Below are 18,659 nucleotides of genomic sequence, written 5' to 3'. Positions count from 1 at the left end.
TTCTAGTGAGAAGTTTCAAAGCTGTGATGCAAGCAAAGGAATTGTTAATAATTCTCAAATGAAAGAGTAGATAACTGTTCTTATGAAATGCACTATGCAACCCTCTCCCACTTTGGAACTTCTTAATAAGACAGTTTTAAGATATTTTTTGGTACAACTCTATTTATTAATGACTTGGTTTCTTGTGCTTCTTGTTTTTTTTTTTGTTTTTTTTTTTTTTTGTTTGTTTTGTTTTGTTTTGTTTTGTTTTGTTTTTTCAGTAATGCTGAAAAATACCTGCTGCAGTCAGGATATACTGGTCTAACATACTTCACAGTGAAATATTTCATTTTGTTTCGCTAGGTCAGTGCAAGCCATGCATATGTATTAATACATCAATAGAATCGCGTCAGTAAAAGGAAGGAAAGATGGGTTATCACTTTACCTATGCCAGCATAATTAAAGTGGCAAAACTTTAGTATTTAAGGTCCAATAAATTTTTCCTGGCTGACTGTTCCCTAATATCTCTGAAGTTGATTTTTTTTTTTTTCCTGTTTCCTTATTATCTTGCAGAATTGAAGCCAGTACGAGTTCTCTCAGCAAAAAGAAAAGATAATGCTGAAATGTACATTCCTGTCAGACCAGTTGTGGTAAAAAATAAAATCAGTCGGCCACTCTCTGCTGAGTCCTTGCAGCTGGAAAGACATGAAAGAATTTGCTATAGTAAGAAATAAGAATATATAATGTCAATGAGGAGAGTTTTCATGCTTTTTTCCCCATTGGTTTGGGTGTAATTTCAGTGCACATCTGTCATAATGAAATTTTTCTTAGCTGTTGTCTTTTTGTGTTGTTTTTAGTACCTCAGGAGTTTTAACTTTTGTAAAACTGTGAGAAAGTCTAGAGCTTGTACACTTTGGTCTTCAGATGTATCTTTATTACCTTCCTTCTCTTTTTGCTTCCGCACCCTAAGACTTTATTTTCCTTTTGTTCCTTGTACTTGCTCTGTGTTTCTCATTTTCCTGATGGAGATCTATTCCTTATGGTATTAACAGAAGTGTGTCCTAAAGTTAGGAATTTAGCCCTTGTTGAAATACTTACACAATGCATTTACAGCAGGAAATGAACATGGTTTTCCCACAGCAGAAAAAAACAGCTTTCTTGCTGCTTTGGGTAGATAAATGATAGATGGGTGCAAGGACAGCACTTAAGCACAGTAGAGCATAACAGTAAATGGTGCTAATATCATCTTCAACAAATATTGCAGGAGTAGTGGAATGGAATCAAAATTTAGTAATGTGCATGTCTAAAACGGTACTGTGCTGTGATACTGGTGTCCTGTCCCATTCTTTGTGCCCACCTGTGTAACTGCATGTGGAAGGAGAATCACTGCTTCTGTAAGTGTGTCTGGTTAGGGACCTTTACAATATCAGCTTTTCTCTTTTTTTCCTCATTTTCCTTTTAGTAAGCAGGTGAGGAATCCATAGACAACATACAGAGACACAGACCAGACTGGCAAATAAGGGAGGCAGAAAGAACCAAACCTAGTCAGTCACACTAACTGATAAGGGCATGTGGAATGGGGGAATGTTTAATTCAGTAAGATGATCTGATCGAGGATCTTGTCAAATGGGATCCTAAGGAAAAGGGGAAAGTCATAAACAAAATATACAGATGCAAACCTGACAGATAAACATAACAGATTCTAAACAAGAAACAAGCCTCATCAGTCACACTAGTTGATGGACTGCAGGCAGAATAAAAAGGACTTGGTTCTACACCTGAAGATGTTGTAGGATATTAATGTATCCAAATCTCACTTCATTTTTTTTTTCCCTTAAAAAAAGCAAGTGAAAATAACAAACTTTATTTTCCTCTCCTCTAAACCCATAAATCTGTTTCCAGGCTGTCATATTTCTATTTTTCTGTTGTGTGTTTGGGAAGATGGGTGCGTGTTCGGGCTTTTTGACTGCTTAGTTGGTAAGGTCATACTTGGTTTTGTGTCCTGGTTTCGGCTAGGATAGAGTTAATTTTCCTCTTAGTAGCTGGAATGGTGCTGTGTTTGGGATTTAGGATGAGAATAATGTTGATACCACGCTGATGTTTTAATTATTGCAAAACAGTGCTTACACTAAGCCAAGGATATTTCAGCTTCTCACGTTGTCCTGCCAGTGGGCAGGCTGGGGGTGCAGCAGGAGCTGGGAGGGGACAGACTCAGGACAGCTGACCCCAACTGGCCAAAGGGGTATTCCATGCCATATAATATCATGCTGAACAATTAATATGGGGGGGCTGGCCAGGGTGGGGGAAAACTGCTGTACAGGGATAGGCTGGGCATCGGTCAGCAGGTGGTGAGCAATTGCATTGTGCATCACTTCTTTTGTACATGTTAGTAGTAGTAGTACTCTTATCATTATTATTTTCCTTTCTTTTCTGTCCCAATAAACTGTCTTTATCTCAACCCACAAGCTTTCACTTTTTTTTGATTCCCTCTCCTCATCCTGGGTGGGAGGGAGGGTGAGTGAACGGCTGTGTGGTGCTTAGTTGCTTGCCAGGTTAAACCACAACATCTTTTTTTGTTTTGTTTTGTTTTGTTTGTTTTTTTAGAAGAGTCTTCGGATTCCTCCAAAACAGCTGAATTACCCAGGTTTCACTGAAAAACGTTGTTGTGCTGAAATTTTAAGCATTTCTTTTTCATTTAACTGTTACAAGGCACTTCCATTAATTATCTGAAGAAAAAGAAAAGTGCAAAAGCACTTTAAAGCTTAAAAATGCCATTTCTCATTTGTCACTTTTCTTTCCTCTTTTCAGTTTTACAGTTTCAGCTATTGTCTAAAGTAGATGTGGAGTCCTAACGTAGGACAACAAATTGGAGCAATTCAGCCTTGCTTGGGATGGTTACAGACTATTAACATAGCTCTGTTTCAGTAACTGAAGTGGATGTTTCAAATGTATGCTGTTGTAATGTTCCATATCTGTATGGCTGGACCCATTCCTTCTTTTGGCAGGACCATTAAGTCGACCAGAAAGACCACTTTCATCAGCTCGAAAGAATGTGTGTGAGAAGGATTCTGATCTCTCTGTTTCAGCTGTGGTTAAGGCTATGCAAATTGAAAATGAAGTCTTGCAGAGAGATTTGAAAAGACAGTTTGTTTCCACATATCCTCAAAAGGTATGGCAAAATTGATGTTTGATCAAGTACAAAAAAAAAGACATTCTTTCCTTAAACATGAATTATAATCCTAAAATTCGTACATAATTATAAGGTTGTGTAAGAATGAACGGTGATGTCTCTCAACTGTAGTTGGATTTGTATTGTTCTTCCATACGGGGTCTTTGTTTTGTTTTGTTTTTTAAATCTGCTTCCTTGGGATACCATCCCGTAATGCACTCTTAATTTCATGGATCACCAAACAAGTGATAGACCAGTCACATGATATGTCTATACAGTCAAATACACAGCTACAGACCCATTTGAACAATTCTGTTTCTGGAAGCTTCTTAAGCAACATAATACGTTACTTCCATGCCAATAAATCCTACCTTCCTACTGAACTCATTAATATGAGCACAGTTTCCTATTAATACATATGCAGATTGTAAGGTGTGCAATTTGTGTATATCTCTTATCAAAGGCAATTAAAAAATTCTTAAATAAACAAGGAAATAAGTGAAAATCTACTCCTTTCAGATTCAGATCCAACTATTATTCCTTGTTTAGACAAAGAATTGGGAAGTTTGTCCTGATTGTCCTAGCCGATGATCAGTTGTAATAATACCTCGGTTCTCTTAACAAAAAGAAAGTAGATAAAGAAATTTGGGCATAAACTGAAATTTACAGAACTGTCTGTTTTGGACAGTGTTCATGGATTTAAAGTCTGCTTCTAGTTTGGTGTTTGGGACCCCCACATATACAGGAAGGGAAAGAGATGTGCGTATTGCCTTTTGGATTTACTCATTTGAATTCTGAGACAGCACTGCTTTAACCTAAAATGTTGTCCCTGAATTTGTGAGATAATGCTATGGTGAATCTGTATCCACTGTCATTTCTGAGTCAACAATAAGTTTCTGGGGGGTTTTGGTCAGGAGCCAAGGATAAAATGTTCTTTTATTTTAGGTGAGTACTTTAAACATGGTGTTGTTGCAATCTAGGTCAATTCTTCAGTCTTAGTTCTCCTGTTTTTGAGATACATTATGTGAGAACATTCATTGGAAAGAAATCACAAAACTATAAGTATCTGCGTGCTGGCGTTCTGACTGTTATTCTTAAAAAATAATGAAGTAATATTTAAAACAGATGTAACGTTACCTTGACACTTGAGAAGGAGTTTCAAAAGCCCCCTGTCCTGAAGCTGACCTAAATGATCTTCCAGAAGTAGTTTAATTCTACTACACAATGAAGGAATTGTAAAAACTTGGCCTTTGATATTTAGATGTATAACAATGCATAACATTGAAGAAGTAATTCACTTCTAAGCATTTTAAAGTTCTCTTAGTCTTCGAAAATCAGAGAGATAGAAATGACCTAAGAACAGAAGGACTGCCATTCCTCATCTGACTAGTTGTTCACCATGCTGTATATTCTGTCTCTAACAGAAGCTACCAGCAAATGTTTAGGAAAAATCGCAAAGGGATCAGCGTATACTTAAGCAGTGGTGTGCAGGTAGAGAAAGAACCTATAGCGTTGTAAAAACTGATGGGCTTTTTCTCTGTTTTAACTACATGTTTAGAGTTACAGATTAGCTAAGATTAGCTGAGAACAATGTGAATGAAATGTTTATTTTTTTCTTACATAGGAGTTTTCTGTTTTATCTGTTCTCTCTGCAATGGATGAACCTTCAGAAAAAAGTCAGGCAAGGGCTGCACTCACAGAAGCTGTTGAGAGAATTTGTCCTTTTGGAAGCAGGTATGTATATTTCCTTTAAGGCTAGCTTCCTTTTCTGATGGGATATTTTTCAGTACTGGGCACCACCACACCCAATAGTCTCTAGATGCCCAAGATTTTGGGCAAGTATTGACAAAAACATAGAGAAGGTTCTAGCCTTGGGCTAATGGCTGTGAATCAGAACTGAACTGCCAGCAGTCTGTATTAACCATGTACTTCTGTTTGTATTTCCTGTGTATTACTTTCTCAGACTGCTTCAGAGAACTGGAGCCCAGTCTTCTAACTAGACTGTGTGTATCTAAGGTGGGATGCTGCAACAGTTGTCATTCAGCATGGGTATATGTGAGATTGTTCTGTGGGCTGTGTGGGTTCATCCTATCATCTCTTCACCTTCACACGAATGAAACTATTTCTTAAAAATGCAAGAATTATAAGGAAATAACATATAAAAGAATGTGTGTTTCAGACAACAACAGAAACTTCTGAAAATCCTTCAGGAGACTGAGAGCCATTCTGCTTGTGACAATGAAATATTCCTTTCTGATGAAAAATCTGAAGCAGATTCCATTTTAAGAGAGAAGGTCTGTGTATATGCGCACCATAACTGATCCTTGCCAGTACCACTGAAATACAAGTGCATTGAATGATCTGCATTCCACCAATTCTGCCTTACATCAACTAATAAAGCTATGGCAAGGTAATAGTAGAGAATTTATCATCCTCTTAAATTGCAGTCCACTTCAAAGCCTTAGAAAGCAGCTCTCTGTTCTTCGTCTTATTAGTAGGTACCTCTTTGGATTACTTAATTCTTGTAGTCTGTAAGGTAGAAGGGAACATAAAGGACCTCTTTAGTTCACATTTACTACAACTGTTTCTGTGTAGCACTTTCTGCTATAGAAGTGATAGTTGTTTTCTTCTCTGCTGTGGTAGGGCTTTTTGAAGACCCCACTGATGTTCTCATCTTGCTTAGGGTGCCTTTTCTCCTCTTGAGAGTTGTGTTCTAGTGTTGGATACATCCTTGACTCCTCCTTGTGATGATTTAGCAACATAATTTGTGTTTCTCTGGTGAAAATGATGAAAAATTCAGATTGCTAAAGAGGGTCCCAACTTCTTGATATTTTTAAGAGGTTGTCAGGCTTCATTCCATAGAGCCATTGCAAGAAATCCATGTAACCAGATTATTTTGTTTATCTAAATCATTTAATTTCTTTCATTCCTAACAGTCAATAAATCTGTTTTTTCAGTATATTTGTTGTAGTAGAAAAGCATTGCTTCCGTAATGATAACGTAAAACTACACAGAAATACACCTAAACTATTTACTTTCTTAGTCAAGAGTGTCAAAGCAGCTGGTACTCGGAGAAATTTCTCAGTTTTTCCTGAGAACACGCTGATGTTTACCAGCTTACATGAGCTCTAACACATTTTGGATGACTTAGCCATAGTGATTTGATGCATCTCTTTAAATATGTCAGCACATTTAATGGGTGCTATCTTGGGTGCAGGCCTGTTGTAGTGTAGTGGTCTCTGCTTATTCATGCTTTTAATAGACCTTATAATTTGTGTAGTAAAACAGATTACTGCTTGTTAGTCAGTAAGAATAAGGCCCTTTGTTAATCATCAAGGTGATCTAAAGCAAAGGATAGCAAAGGTTCTTCAACAGAAGTTTCTCTTTTAGAGATCTTATCTATATAAATTCCTTCTCCCACTTGTCTCCTGGTAGTTTGGTTCTATTGGACTGCTTATTGGCAAGAGATATGGAAGTTGTTTAGCTGTCTCTATGCTTCATGCTCTTACATCATGTGGGAGGCAAAACATCAAATATCAGTGAGCTTGTGCTGGCTTGTACAAATCTGCACATTTTGTGTTTGTGTTTTGTTTTTTTTTTTTTAAATTAAGATGGAAACAGTTCTGCTAGTAGAATGTATCTTAGAAACCTGCAGTCTCTGCGATAGTGGTATTTTTAACTCTTACCAAATATGTGAATTGACAAAAATGTTTAATAAACAATATTTGAAAAACTCAAAAGCCATAAAATATAATTCATGTTGCTCATGCCTCCTGTTTTTGACTCTTACCCTGAAGTTTTACAGTATAGTTTGTAATCTCAGCTCACGTGTTATTCTGTGAGCAGAAAACTCGTTCCTCTTTTCATCAGAATGACAAATGAAGAAGACAAAACAGAGAGCTGTTTTCTCCTTAGGTTTGGAGTGGATGAAATCTAAGAGGGTGATAAGTTCTGTTCTCTTACTCTGCTATAGGTTTATTAGTTGGTGTGGGACAGAATTATTAGAGTCCAGAATAATTGATTAAATATCATCCAGATAGCTTTGTGTTTAAAGGCATTTTGCTTCTGAATTGTCAGCATTGTAGTATTAACAGTCTTCATGTTGCTGCAGGCTTTGTTGTTTTGTCAAATTGTTCTATTTCATTTGGGTCCAGATGACAAGTGTGGAAGTACGAGATGCCATTTATGTGACTATGGAACTTCTTTCGAACTGGGGAAATCCAGTAAATGTTGGCTTGAGAGAGGTGGAATTCTTTGATTTATGCAATGAAAAGATATTTGTGTCTCCTCATGATGTGGACATTCGAAATGCTGACTGCCCAGGAGATTTGTGCTGCTTGGTCAATCAGAACTTAAATGTAAGACAGCTTAGTCTGGAATGTAACAACTTCTTATTTTACTATTTCTGTAATATTCCATCGCTAAGGTTTTTTGTTTGATTGCATGATTTCATTTTGAACCTGACTTGCAGAACAGCTATCTGAAAATTAAAAACATAAAAATTGCAACTTATTATTAACAAATCCAGCTTTCCTGTACAAGATGTTGGTATTCAGTTGTAATATTTTTGAACAGAATTTGATAAATTTATTTGACTTAGTTAACTTAGCAATTGGAGGGAGACACATTTATCTGTGCCTCTTTATATATAAACACTGTGATATTATCTTGGGTGAAGGAACACATTCAGTTTTTAAACTATTGTAATATAATTATAGTATCCGTAGAACAAGATCACAAAACTTTAAGGACAAGAAATTTTGCATTTTTTACATTACATCTGCTGTTAAACCAAGTACTACCTGTGATCTGAAGGTATAGGAGCTTCACTGCTTTTTCTTCCGTTTATTAAATGTGAATTTCAGTAAACTTAAGACTGCAAACTTAAGACTGAAATGTACTTCTTTTCTCCTGTCCCCTTGTTATGCTTTTACCTAGAGAAGGACCGTGGAAGAATAAGGATGGTTAGGTAGGTGCTTTTGAACAAGAGATTAAGAAAAATGTATGGTGTGGTAAAGAAAACTACTTCATAGATCTCCTGTTAGATAGTAAGATGAGGTGCTTTTACGTACTGAAGACAATGAAATCTCAATAACTGAAATGAAATACAGTACAAAAAAGGCAGAGATCTCCTGGAAAGAGTCCAGTGGAGGGCCACAAAGATGACACAGGTCCTGGACCGTCTCCCCTGTGAGGAAAGGCTGAGAGACCTGGCTCTGTTCAGCTTTGAGAAAAGACTGAGAGGGGATCTTATAAATGTCTATAAATCCCTTAAGTGTGGGAGACAGAGGGATTTGGCCAACTTCTTTTCAGTGGTTTGTGGGGACAGGACAAGGGGCAATGGCAACAAAATGGAGCACAGAAAGTTCCGCACCAACATGTGAAAGAACTAATTTACGGTGAGGGTGACGGAGCACTGGGACAGGCTGCCCAGGGAGGTTGTGGGGTCTCCTTCTCTGGAGATATTAAAGGTCCATCTGGACACCTCCCTGTGCAACCTGCTCTAGGGAAACTGCTTTAGCGAGGGGGTTGGACCCGATGATCTCTTGAGGTCCCTTCCAACCCCTACAGTTCTGTGATTCTGTGAAATTCTGGTGCTACTGCAGAGATCAGAAAACTTCATAGCTCTTCATACTGCCATATTTTCAGTTGTTCTTGGGATTTGCTGTATGTGTTTTGACATACTGATGATATAAAGTGTTCGAAACTCACCGTGGGACTTCAGAGCTAGGATTCTAATAAAAATGAGTATGATATTAGTGGTTGAATTTACTAAATGACTTAGTCTTTTAAAAGTACAAGTTTTAGTGCATTTCGTGCTAGTGATACTCTTCGACTTGCAGGGTGAATGAAAATAGAAAGAGGGCAAATGTGTAATACTCTAAAAGTTAATTGAAACTCAGTATGGAATGTTATTTCCAGACAAATATTTCTACTTGTAGCATCTTTCTTGCTGTCTCCTGGAAGTTGTAGTTTGTGTGTAATAAATGCCTTGTCTCGTTTATAGGCCATGCTCTGTGCCGGTTTACACTCAGTAGTAGTAGTTGTGATTCTCAGTCTTTCTGGATAGTTATATACTGTGTAGTAATATAATTATTAATCCATTATACAGCATTTTTCATATATTCACATATCCCATTATTCTTAAGCCATGATATTTTATTTTTAACTGATTACAGTGTAACATAGTCCTTTAAATTGTTGATTTCCTCAAGGCTCAAGCCTTCCTTTCCTTTGCATCGGGCATACCTTCAGGGCCCCCACAAAGCAATGTATCAGAGGCCAATCTCTCAGAAAATCTAAAGACAAAGGTTCCTGCTCTCACTTTTTGCTTTGATCCAGCTCAAATACAACGAGTACTCCTGGCATTTCAGGTTCACCCTGATAGTTCAAAGAACTTTGGGGCTAGATTTTTTCAGCGTTAATGCCAAAGATGGTAACTCTAGACTCCAGAGCAGAGTACCTAATGTATAATGTTATAAAGCACGAGCGTCCTCCGCAGACTGAGTTTTGGCATGGATTCATTAATGTATCTTGAAGTTCTGGTGTCAGCTCTTTTGAAATGAGTATGCTCATGCTACTGACAAACAATACTATCTCCAAGTTGCGTCTCACTCAAGACAACATATTGGAGCCAGGCTGATTATTTCTTCTGTTGTTTGGAAGATCTGCAGCCTTTACAGAGCTTCTGGATAGAAGTACAAATGGGTCTCTCCAGAGTCTGTTTTGGCTCTGAGTCTGCTGTCTGCCTGTTAAAGTAACTCTGGCTCTATATCAGTACACCCAGAGAACCTACTGATTTCTAGGCCATCAGGTTCTCACTTAAGAGGTCTGAGGTCTGGAGAAGACCTTCATCACGTGTTGTCTGCTGTTGGAGAATCAGTATTCTTTTTTTGATCATGCTTGTTCACAATATGACTCGAATAATATGATGTAGCCTTGAAATTGATCCTGGAATTGGGTTTTCACTGGTTTGAGGGATATTGTTCAATGTCAATAGACTTTCTTTCCTTTTTAACGTAAAAAGGAATAAGCCCTTCTGGTGCTTGTATAGTTGTTATGCCCCAAATGCATTCAAAGTAACAATGATGTCCCAAAGCTTGTTGAGAGGCCTCTGGGGCAGAGATGACATCAACAATCAGAACTTTGAACAGGTAGATGACCACTCTGAGAACTGGTTCTGTTTGTTCAGCAGGCAGGCAGAGATCTGTCCTTAGCATCATCAGATATATATTTAAATTACTCGATAGGAAAGTTTTATTTACCATCTATAGGGAAAACTGTAAGGCTCAGTTCTAAGTGAAAGGATGTGGAAAAATATTGGCTTTGTGTACCTGCTGTGTGACTGTATGCACTATGGATTATTGAAACTAGGAAGGGAGGTAATTTACCTGCTCTTCTCAGGTCACTGAAATGTTGTTTACATGTATGTTTACATGTTGCCCTTATTCTTCTCTGTTTTGGGGTAACATTTGATTTTGAAACTCTTTATTCCTTGCTTCTTTCTGAACTGCCACACATCCTTTTTCCGTTTCTAAACATGTATAAATAGCACTCTTGAACAGTGCCCAGAATTAGGCATACTTTGGTATTTAAGCTATCTTGATTGTCAGTTGTCTGTAAAATCGATGTTGGAGATTTCTATTTTATCTTAAAAAAGATTCAAATATAGCTCTAAGAAATATATCTGCAAGTGAAATTAATTATCTGCAAATCCTGATTTAAATAAAGGGAGTGAAATAAATTTGATGTTTCCCCTCCTTAGATGGTAAAACAGGAGCACAAGCACTTTAAGAAATTGTGAAATGATTATGCAGTGTCCATTGTGCTCAGTGATCCTCTCTAGTGCCAGCAAAGCTGATTAATTTGATTAAAATAAACTGGACTTGCTTTGACCCTGCAGTTCCAAAGCATGGCAGACTGCCTGTCATTCATGAGCATGCAGATGTCTCACTTGGGAAGGCAAGCAGCTGACCTTTATCTAATAGTCAGGTTGAGAGCTGTCTTACAGGCAGGAGAGTTGGATTTACTGTTTGAAAATAAGGTTAAGGTTTTGCTCTTAACATAACAGGTTTTATTAAACGGTTACTTTTCCAATTGATTTTTTCCTGTGGGGTGGTGAGTTAATTAAATATCCTGCTTTGGAAGAAGGTGTACTGGTGACAGTCTGCTTGTATGTGTTTTTAGACGACAAAGGAATGCTTCCTTTGGATGTGCCCTTTCCATCCTCCCATCCAACTTTACTTTGTTATCCGCAACCCCACCCGGTCACGTGACTTTGGTATATCCAAGATCAAGATTTGGAATTACAACAGCACAACTAGTGTAAGTAGTCTTTTCTCAACTCCTCTATGCATGCTCTACTTTTCCTGTAGAAACTCAATTTAATTTTCTTTCCAAAAGTATGAAATAAAAATAGGTAACGTTTTCTCTAGTGAAATGCGGAGCTAGGAGAGGCCCATGTTTACTGCAGATTTTTGCTTCTGTTGTTGATTGTAAGTTGTAGCAATGTAAACATGAACATTTTCATAGGCACAGTTAGCATTTGCTATGAAAGCTGTTACAAATCTCAAAAGACCTAGCAAAAGGCTTGCACATTCTGTCAGGTGATCTTTTACTGTGTTGAGAAATAAATATACAAAGGTAAGTGCATCTTAATATTCAGGGCTCTGAGTTGCTTTATTACAATATGTAAATAAATGTTGGATTTCTCATGTGTGTAGGTATAAACAAGGTGACTGGTGTTCAATTTTTGTTTTGTTACTTTAATTAAAAATAAACTAACTGCATGTACGTAATGTAATTTGTAATCTAGTGTTACGAGAGAGACATTTGATGACAGATGGTCTCTTGTTTGTGTGTCTGAATGTCACCATGGAAATTATTCTTGTTGGTACACTGAAGTGTTGGGGAAAAAAAAATCCCAGGTACTGGATGAAAGAGGATTTGCTGTTCTATTTTATAAATAAGAGGCTTTATCCCTGTGGTCTTCCTCTCATCCATGTTCTTATATAAGCACACGTGGTAACTTATATGTATGGAAGTGGCTGTGGAGTGAACAGCTTAAACAAGTTTGTTATAATGTGATTTATACGTATTTTCTGGAATCTTAATAGCTTTTTTCTATTAAAATGTAGGCTACAGAATGTTCCATCATAGTTAGGGTGTGAAAGGGATTGCTGCTTTTGGAGGTAATACTATGGTTTGTTACCAAACCTATTGAATATATGGGAAATACACATAAACATATTTGTGTGTTGCAAGACTTTTTTTTTTTTTTAATAAACTGCTATGAGGTGAACTGTAAAATCCATTAGGATTGTAATTCCATGGATTTCAGATTTCAGTTGCAGTCCAACAGTATACACGAGCTCATTATTCTTAATGTGAAGGAATAATCAAAGCAGTTCTGCCTAACTATAATTTGTCATGAGGACATTTTGTCTGAGAAGGATCAGAAACAAAAATACAATTAGCTAACAATTTTCTTTCTGTTAACATAAATCCAGAGCTGTATTTATTTGTTTTAACTGTTCTAACCTTCTTTCCCTCAGAAAACACATAAGTGAGAGGCACCCATGTACTTCTTCAAATAGATAAAAGACTAATTCAGACCAGTACTTATGGATTTTTGAAAATATTTGAGTTTTAGCTTTTGATTCTGAAAGTAGGAAAAAACTGTCTGAAGGAAGCTCTAAAAACCAGGTCAGATTATTGTCATGTATTCATTGGTTTAGTGCATTATAAAGAAAGTCTCAGAGAATGCTTCACTTTGCCTTCTTTATTTACTTCAGATGAGGTCTGTGAAAAACGTGGTCATGTTGAATCTGTAAAAACAGATCAAGAGTAAGGATGCCCATTTTTTTCTCAAGTTTGTCAAACACGTAAATACTTTCTCTGGCCTTGAATTTGAATTGTTACTTGATACTTTTAAAGCCCTTTTCATAGGATTCTATATAGTGACTGGTATGGCTTCACAAATCTGTGAATGGAATTAATACTTAAATGCATGGATGTTTTAGATGCTTTCCAACTGGATAATCTTTCAAGTGATTATTCATCCTTGTGTATATTTAATGTCCATTCTCTTGAGTTGGAGATTTTTTTTCACCCAATTCGCTGGACTGGGGTGCATTGTCTGTACAGTTGCGGTTTTGCAGTTCCTGGCTAATCTGGAGTTTTGTTCCCACAGAGTTAGGTTAATAGAAATACTTTTTCCTTCTTGTTTTTGACTTATTGCTCCTCCTTTTTCACTTTTATTTGAGAAGTCAGGCAGAGGCAATGTTGTTTTCTGTACAGCTATAATTCTCAGAAAAGTGTCTCCAGTTCAAAGCTTTGTCCTTCCTGACAGATACCGTTGAAATGTCCAGAAATATAGTCTCTGTCGCTTTATTGGAAAGCACTATGCCAGCAGGTGCTCTGTTGGGGCTGAAGTTGAAAGCCAAGAAAGAATATTGAGGAACCATAAAACTGTTTTCACAAAATGAGGGGGACTCATTTCAATACGTTCTGTTCTGTACAAGCTGTTGCTGATTTTAATTTAAAAATTAATTAATTAAATAATTTTAATTTAAAAGCTGAATTTGACAAATTCTTTCCAAAATACACATGTATATTTCTGTGGTTCCATGCAGGTTATATCTGTTCTCAAGTAAAAACACAGGACTAATGTTTGAATATTCAAAACTGTAATAAAAGCTAACATATTCTGTAGAAATGTTGGAGTTATCCCAAATTCAACTGTGTATATCCAATATCTGTAGCATTTAAAGGGGAAATTACTTGTCCAGACATACAAACACTTGGAAAATAACGTTACTGGAACATCCTGATAGTCTTTCCAATGATAATTTCAGGCAAAGCCATGTAGTTAGTTTTTTATACATATAATTACAATGATTTGATCCCCAATTAGATTAATCTAGCGTTGTCCCCTATGGCTCAAGGGGAAAAAAAGAAATAATTTTATGACCAAATGCATCATTACAGACATCCAGTGCTTTATGATACTTTAAGAGTAATGCAGGCAGCCATGACTTTATGACTAGTTAAACTGGGTTTACAGCTATTCTCTGAGAAGTTAACAAAGGCTCTCTCTCTCCTTTTTTTTTAAAATCAGGAATGTTTTGAATTCCTTCCTGCCACATCTCGCTTCCCCCTCCTCTTCCCCCACTGTAGATTTCTTGTTTGCCTGCATCTTCTATTTTTCTCTCTGTAGGTGCATATTACAATATCCTAACTCCAGTTGCCTCTGCACAAACTCTCCTTGGTTGACTGCAAGTTGACTCACAAGATGCTCTGCCCTGTATCTTTGTTTGATGAAACAAGCAAACAGTCTGTTTTGTGACAGATTGAGAAAAATTTGCTGACAAAATAGTTGATCAGCCACCGTTGTCCCAAATTCCTGAAACTGTGTTATTCTCACCTTCTTTTCAGTATAGGTTCTCATTTTTTTTCCTGTCTCCTTTAGACAGTTACCTCTCGCAAACTGCGGGGTTCTGTCCTGTTTGAGAACATCTGTTCTCTCAAATCTGTTGGATGTTGGTTATATCAGTGACTTAGAAGTTAGTAGGGGTAGACAGACAGCTTGTATGTGGGTGAATGTGAAAACATAGAAACACCATAATAAACATGCTGTGTTAGCAACTGAGACTAGAAAAATCATAATAATTAAAAAGATAGTATTCCAAATTACAACCACTATACAGATTGTCAATTCTGTATTTGATCTGAAGAGTTCAGTCTGCAATCCTGCTATGTCTGTATCACAAAAGTAAAGTATATTACAAACTGTAAATCCTGCTGTATTGCATCAGATCAAAGGTCCATCTAGCCAGTAGCCTGTCTTCAGCAGTAGGCAAGAAAATATAGTAAGCATAACTTGAGTAAGATTAAAGGCAAAAGTACATGATAATTCTTCCTGATACTGTCTCAGCTTAGAAGCAATTTTCAAGAGACTTACTAGGGCAAATGGTTTTTTTGTTTGTTTGTTTGTTTGTTTGTTTTTTGTTATTGTTGTCTTCAGTAACCTGCAATGGATTTCTCTGCCATTAATTCAGTTGGTCTTCCTTGATCCTTTGCAAACTTATAGCATCCACAGTATCACTTGACAAGGAGTTGCCAACTCAGCTACTAAATGTGTAATTAATTTTAGTTTATTTAGCCTGGACTCCACCAATATAATTTGAAGCTCTGTAGTCATCTGTCAGATGGGACAAGGGTCTATAAATCTTAATTCAAAATAGCTGTGCTGATTTTTTTTCGTTTTTCATTATCTTTTCCTCTGTGTGGAAGGCTCCTAGCTTGTTGAATTAGTTTTTATCAGGGAGCTGTTCTTCCTGTGTGCATGTTGAATTTTATCTTATTATATTAAGAGAGTTTATATTTTGAAATCCAATAGGCAAATTATGTAAAACTTTGTATGTCAAAACCAGCATCAGTCCTGTTTTTAAAACGGATTGCAAACTGAACAGGATCAGTCTTTTGGATTCATGGGGAAATGTCCATCTTTCAACAGACAGTGATGTGCTGTGCTAGCATGCCTATTGCAGTTCTGGTGCTGAATGGCTGTAGGGCCTAGGGGAACCTCCTGTCACCTTTCCATGCTTCAATACGGATTTACAAAAAGATTTAGGCTGAATGAGAGTGGGTCTGTAAGCCCTGTATCCTGCTCAGAGCAGGGCTGACTATGAAGCCAAATCTGGTTGCTCTAGGCTTTGTCAAGCTGAGTTTTGAAAGTCTCCAAGATAGAGGTTATACCACCTCTCTGTGTAATGTGCAAAGATAAATCACTCTTTCGAGAAGAATCTGTTTTCTTATATTTAAGACTGAAACCCTTCTCGATACAGTCTGCATCTCTGGCCTCATGTCTTTCTCTGGTCATCCTCTGAGACAAGCAGCCTTGTGGGCAGGAGAAGCTATGATTTGATCCCCATTCTACCTTCTTTCCTCTGTACTGGCCAAACTCACTCCCTCAGCCTCTGTTTGAAGCCCTGTGGTCAAGTCCCAGCCGTGGTAGTGAGCCTTTGCTCAGCTCTCCCCAGTTTGCCAGCACTTCTCTTGGAGAGGGATAGGATGAAAGGGGATGACAATATTCTGTTTTTCAGATGGAGTATCATGAGTTAAGAGTTACCACTTCCTGCAGAGCTGGCAGTGCAGAGTGCAGTTGGCCTTCGTGGTCACAGAGGCACACTGCTGACTGTGCCTGACTTGCTGTTGATCCCACAGGTGCTTCTCTGCAGAGCTGCTTCCAGAGCTGCCTATGCTGTAAATTATTGCCGGCAATACAAAGAACCTGCGTACCGGTTGCTGTAATAAATTGCACTTAATTGCGTTGTTTCTAGTTGTGATAGTTCTCGTTGAACGAGACTAGAGCAAGGGCATGTTACATTATTGGTGTATCTGTGACTGTGATAGTTCAGGACCCTGAATCCAACCAGGCCCCTAACAGTTAATCAGTTACACCCCTTAATGCGACAGGCTGTTTGCTGTGTAGCATACGTGTCAAGTAAGCCATGAATCTTAAAGGTGCTGAAGCCAAATCTGCCTCTGGAATTTACATCCTGATCAAATATAAATATGCTTAATCTAGGTGTCTTAGCTCAAGGTTTTCTAAATATATAAGCATTTATTTCCTAGGTTTCAGCCAAAAAGGTTCATAGTAATGTCTAGAAGATCTGTTGGTCCTTTTAAATAAAATCTTAAATATTCCACTGTAGTTTTCACTTATTTGATGTTTTCATTTAAAAAGTACTTAAAAGCATGTTGCTGATACGGGGTTTTCATTGTTTTCATCTGTTGTCAGAGTTCCAGAAGAGTGGTACCTAATGTTTGAACACCTTGATGGAAATCTCCATGCTTTTATTTTTCCAGGACCTTGATGTTGGAGCAAAGAAGGTGAAATTATACGTTGATGAGAACCTTGTATTTGATGGTGAATTAGAGAGAGCCTCTGGAGATCTCATCGCTGACCATAGCACTACAATTGACCTTACAGATTGCAAGCAAGATATCGCTACCTATCCTTCAAGTGAAAGGAAAGAAATAAATGCAGCTGCAGCCACAGACAAGAAACTTGACCTGCAATTCGCGTGTTTACAGTCAAACTGTACTTCAATAAACAGGAAATCTCCACCAGAAGAAAATCACATTGAGGATAAGGTGAACTCAATTAGCTTTACTAAGGAAAATTTGACTGAGTTAGAGAATGATCTAAATGTGTTCCCATCTCACATTTGCATAAAAGATACCAAAGAAAATGCACCAGCACGAGAAGTTATTGAGCACATTCAATCTGATGATGAACTTTCTTTGAGTGAGCAAATGGAAAAGCTAACAGGAAGAAAATTGTCTGATTCTACAGGTGGACTTCCTTCTTGGTTACGGCCATCTTCTGAAGTAGCAGAGAATAATCAAGATGTTTCCAGTAAGCAGAAGCCTTCCTGGCTTGCTACAGAACATGATTTAGGCACAAGATTTCAAACAAAGTCAGATGTAATCATGACAAACTTTTCAGATAGGACTAATGAAGATGTCAAATGTCAGAGAAATGGGCTGGGAAGATCCAGAAGCAGAAATACAAATGGAGATGAAAGAGTGGAAGTGCTAGCCAGAAAGGATGATGGTGTTGGCTTAGACATTTCAGAGGAGTTTTCTAACAAACATTGCAGCAGCTTAGAGTACCCTACAAGCGGAAGGAGAAGTGTAAGAAAGCAGGGATTAAACACTGTAAACATTAAAGAAGATGATTTGGCACCCAAAGGTAAGATCTCACAATAATAACTTCAGTGCAAGGGCTGATATTTTCTTCATTTCACAGAAGCACAGAATCACTGGTTGGAAGGGATCCCTTGGCATTACATAGTCAGCCTCCCTGCTCAAGCTGAGTCAGCTAAACCAGCTTGTCCAGAACTGTGCCTGGCTGGGTGGTTTAGTATTGAACCATCCTCACTGCAAAAGCATTTTCTTGTGCTCAGATTGAGTTTCATAGATTTCAACTTGTGCTCATTGCCTGCTATTCTTTCACTGGTCACGACTGAAAAGAGTCTGGCTCTTTTGTCTTTATTCACTCCCATCAGGTATTTATACATATTGATAAGATCACCTTGAGCCTTATTGGGGGGCAGCTGTTACCTGTTTGATTTGGCAGTGAGGCCTGACCTACCTGAAATTGTCTTGCCCATGGAGTCTGAGCACAGTGTTTTTTAAAGCTGCATTAGAAGATTGCCTTTCCTAGCAATCCTTATGAGTGTTGATATATCTCAGGTAATGATATAAACCCAGTAAGTGCCTTAAAATAGACTAACAAGGTGCCTGTTTATCCTTACTTAAATGAGCGCATGTTAGGCCAAGCATCCTTGCAGAAGCAATAGAATTAGGTGCCCACAGATACGGATTTTTTTTTGGTTTAATACTATTTAAAGACTAAAAAGGCAATTCTGAGAGAGAATTTGTATGATTGTAACCCCAGATCAAGCTTTGCAAAGAAAAACATTTTTTTTTTCTACTCAAA

At 37.6% G+C, this 18,659-nt stretch overlaps 1 protein-coding gene across 12 annotated transcripts in view; it reads left to right on the top strand.

The window, feature by feature from the left end:
- The window catches only part of KATNIP (katanin interacting protein), a 72,338-nt gene that overhangs the window by 16,299 nt on the left and 37,380 nt on the right, over nt 1-18,659 (top strand). For 11 of the 12 annotated variants that reach the window (XR_014698304.1, XR_014698305.1, XM_084537051.1 and 8 more), the window contains 7 exons: nt 553-702; nt 2,985-3,148; nt 4,773-4,882; nt 5,328-5,442; nt 7,303-7,506; nt 11,336-11,473; nt 17,021-17,909. Coding sequence is in view for 10 of the 12 variants with exons in the window: in XM_084537051.1 (XP_084393177.1) it covers nt 553-702; nt 2,985-3,148; nt 4,773-4,882; nt 5,328-5,442; nt 7,303-7,506; nt 11,336-11,473; nt 17,021-17,909 (1,770 nt within the window). In the remaining 2 variants the exon portion in view is untranslated. The remainder of the gene's footprint in view (nt 1-552; nt 703-2,984; nt 3,149-4,772; nt 4,883-5,327; nt 5,443-7,302; nt 7,507-11,335; nt 11,474-17,020; nt 17,910-18,659) is intronic. The other variant, XM_084537053.1, reaches the window with a different exon arrangement.

This window comes from Aythya ferina (genome assembly GCF_964211825.1).
Source record: "Aythya ferina genome assembly, chromosome: 15".
NCBI classification, from domain to species: domain Eukaryota; kingdom Metazoa; phylum Chordata; class Aves; order Anseriformes; family Anatidae; genus Aythya; species Aythya ferina.
The sequence above is the reverse complement of the archived record's forward strand: the minus strand, read 5'-3'. Positions and strand labels throughout refer to the sequence as shown.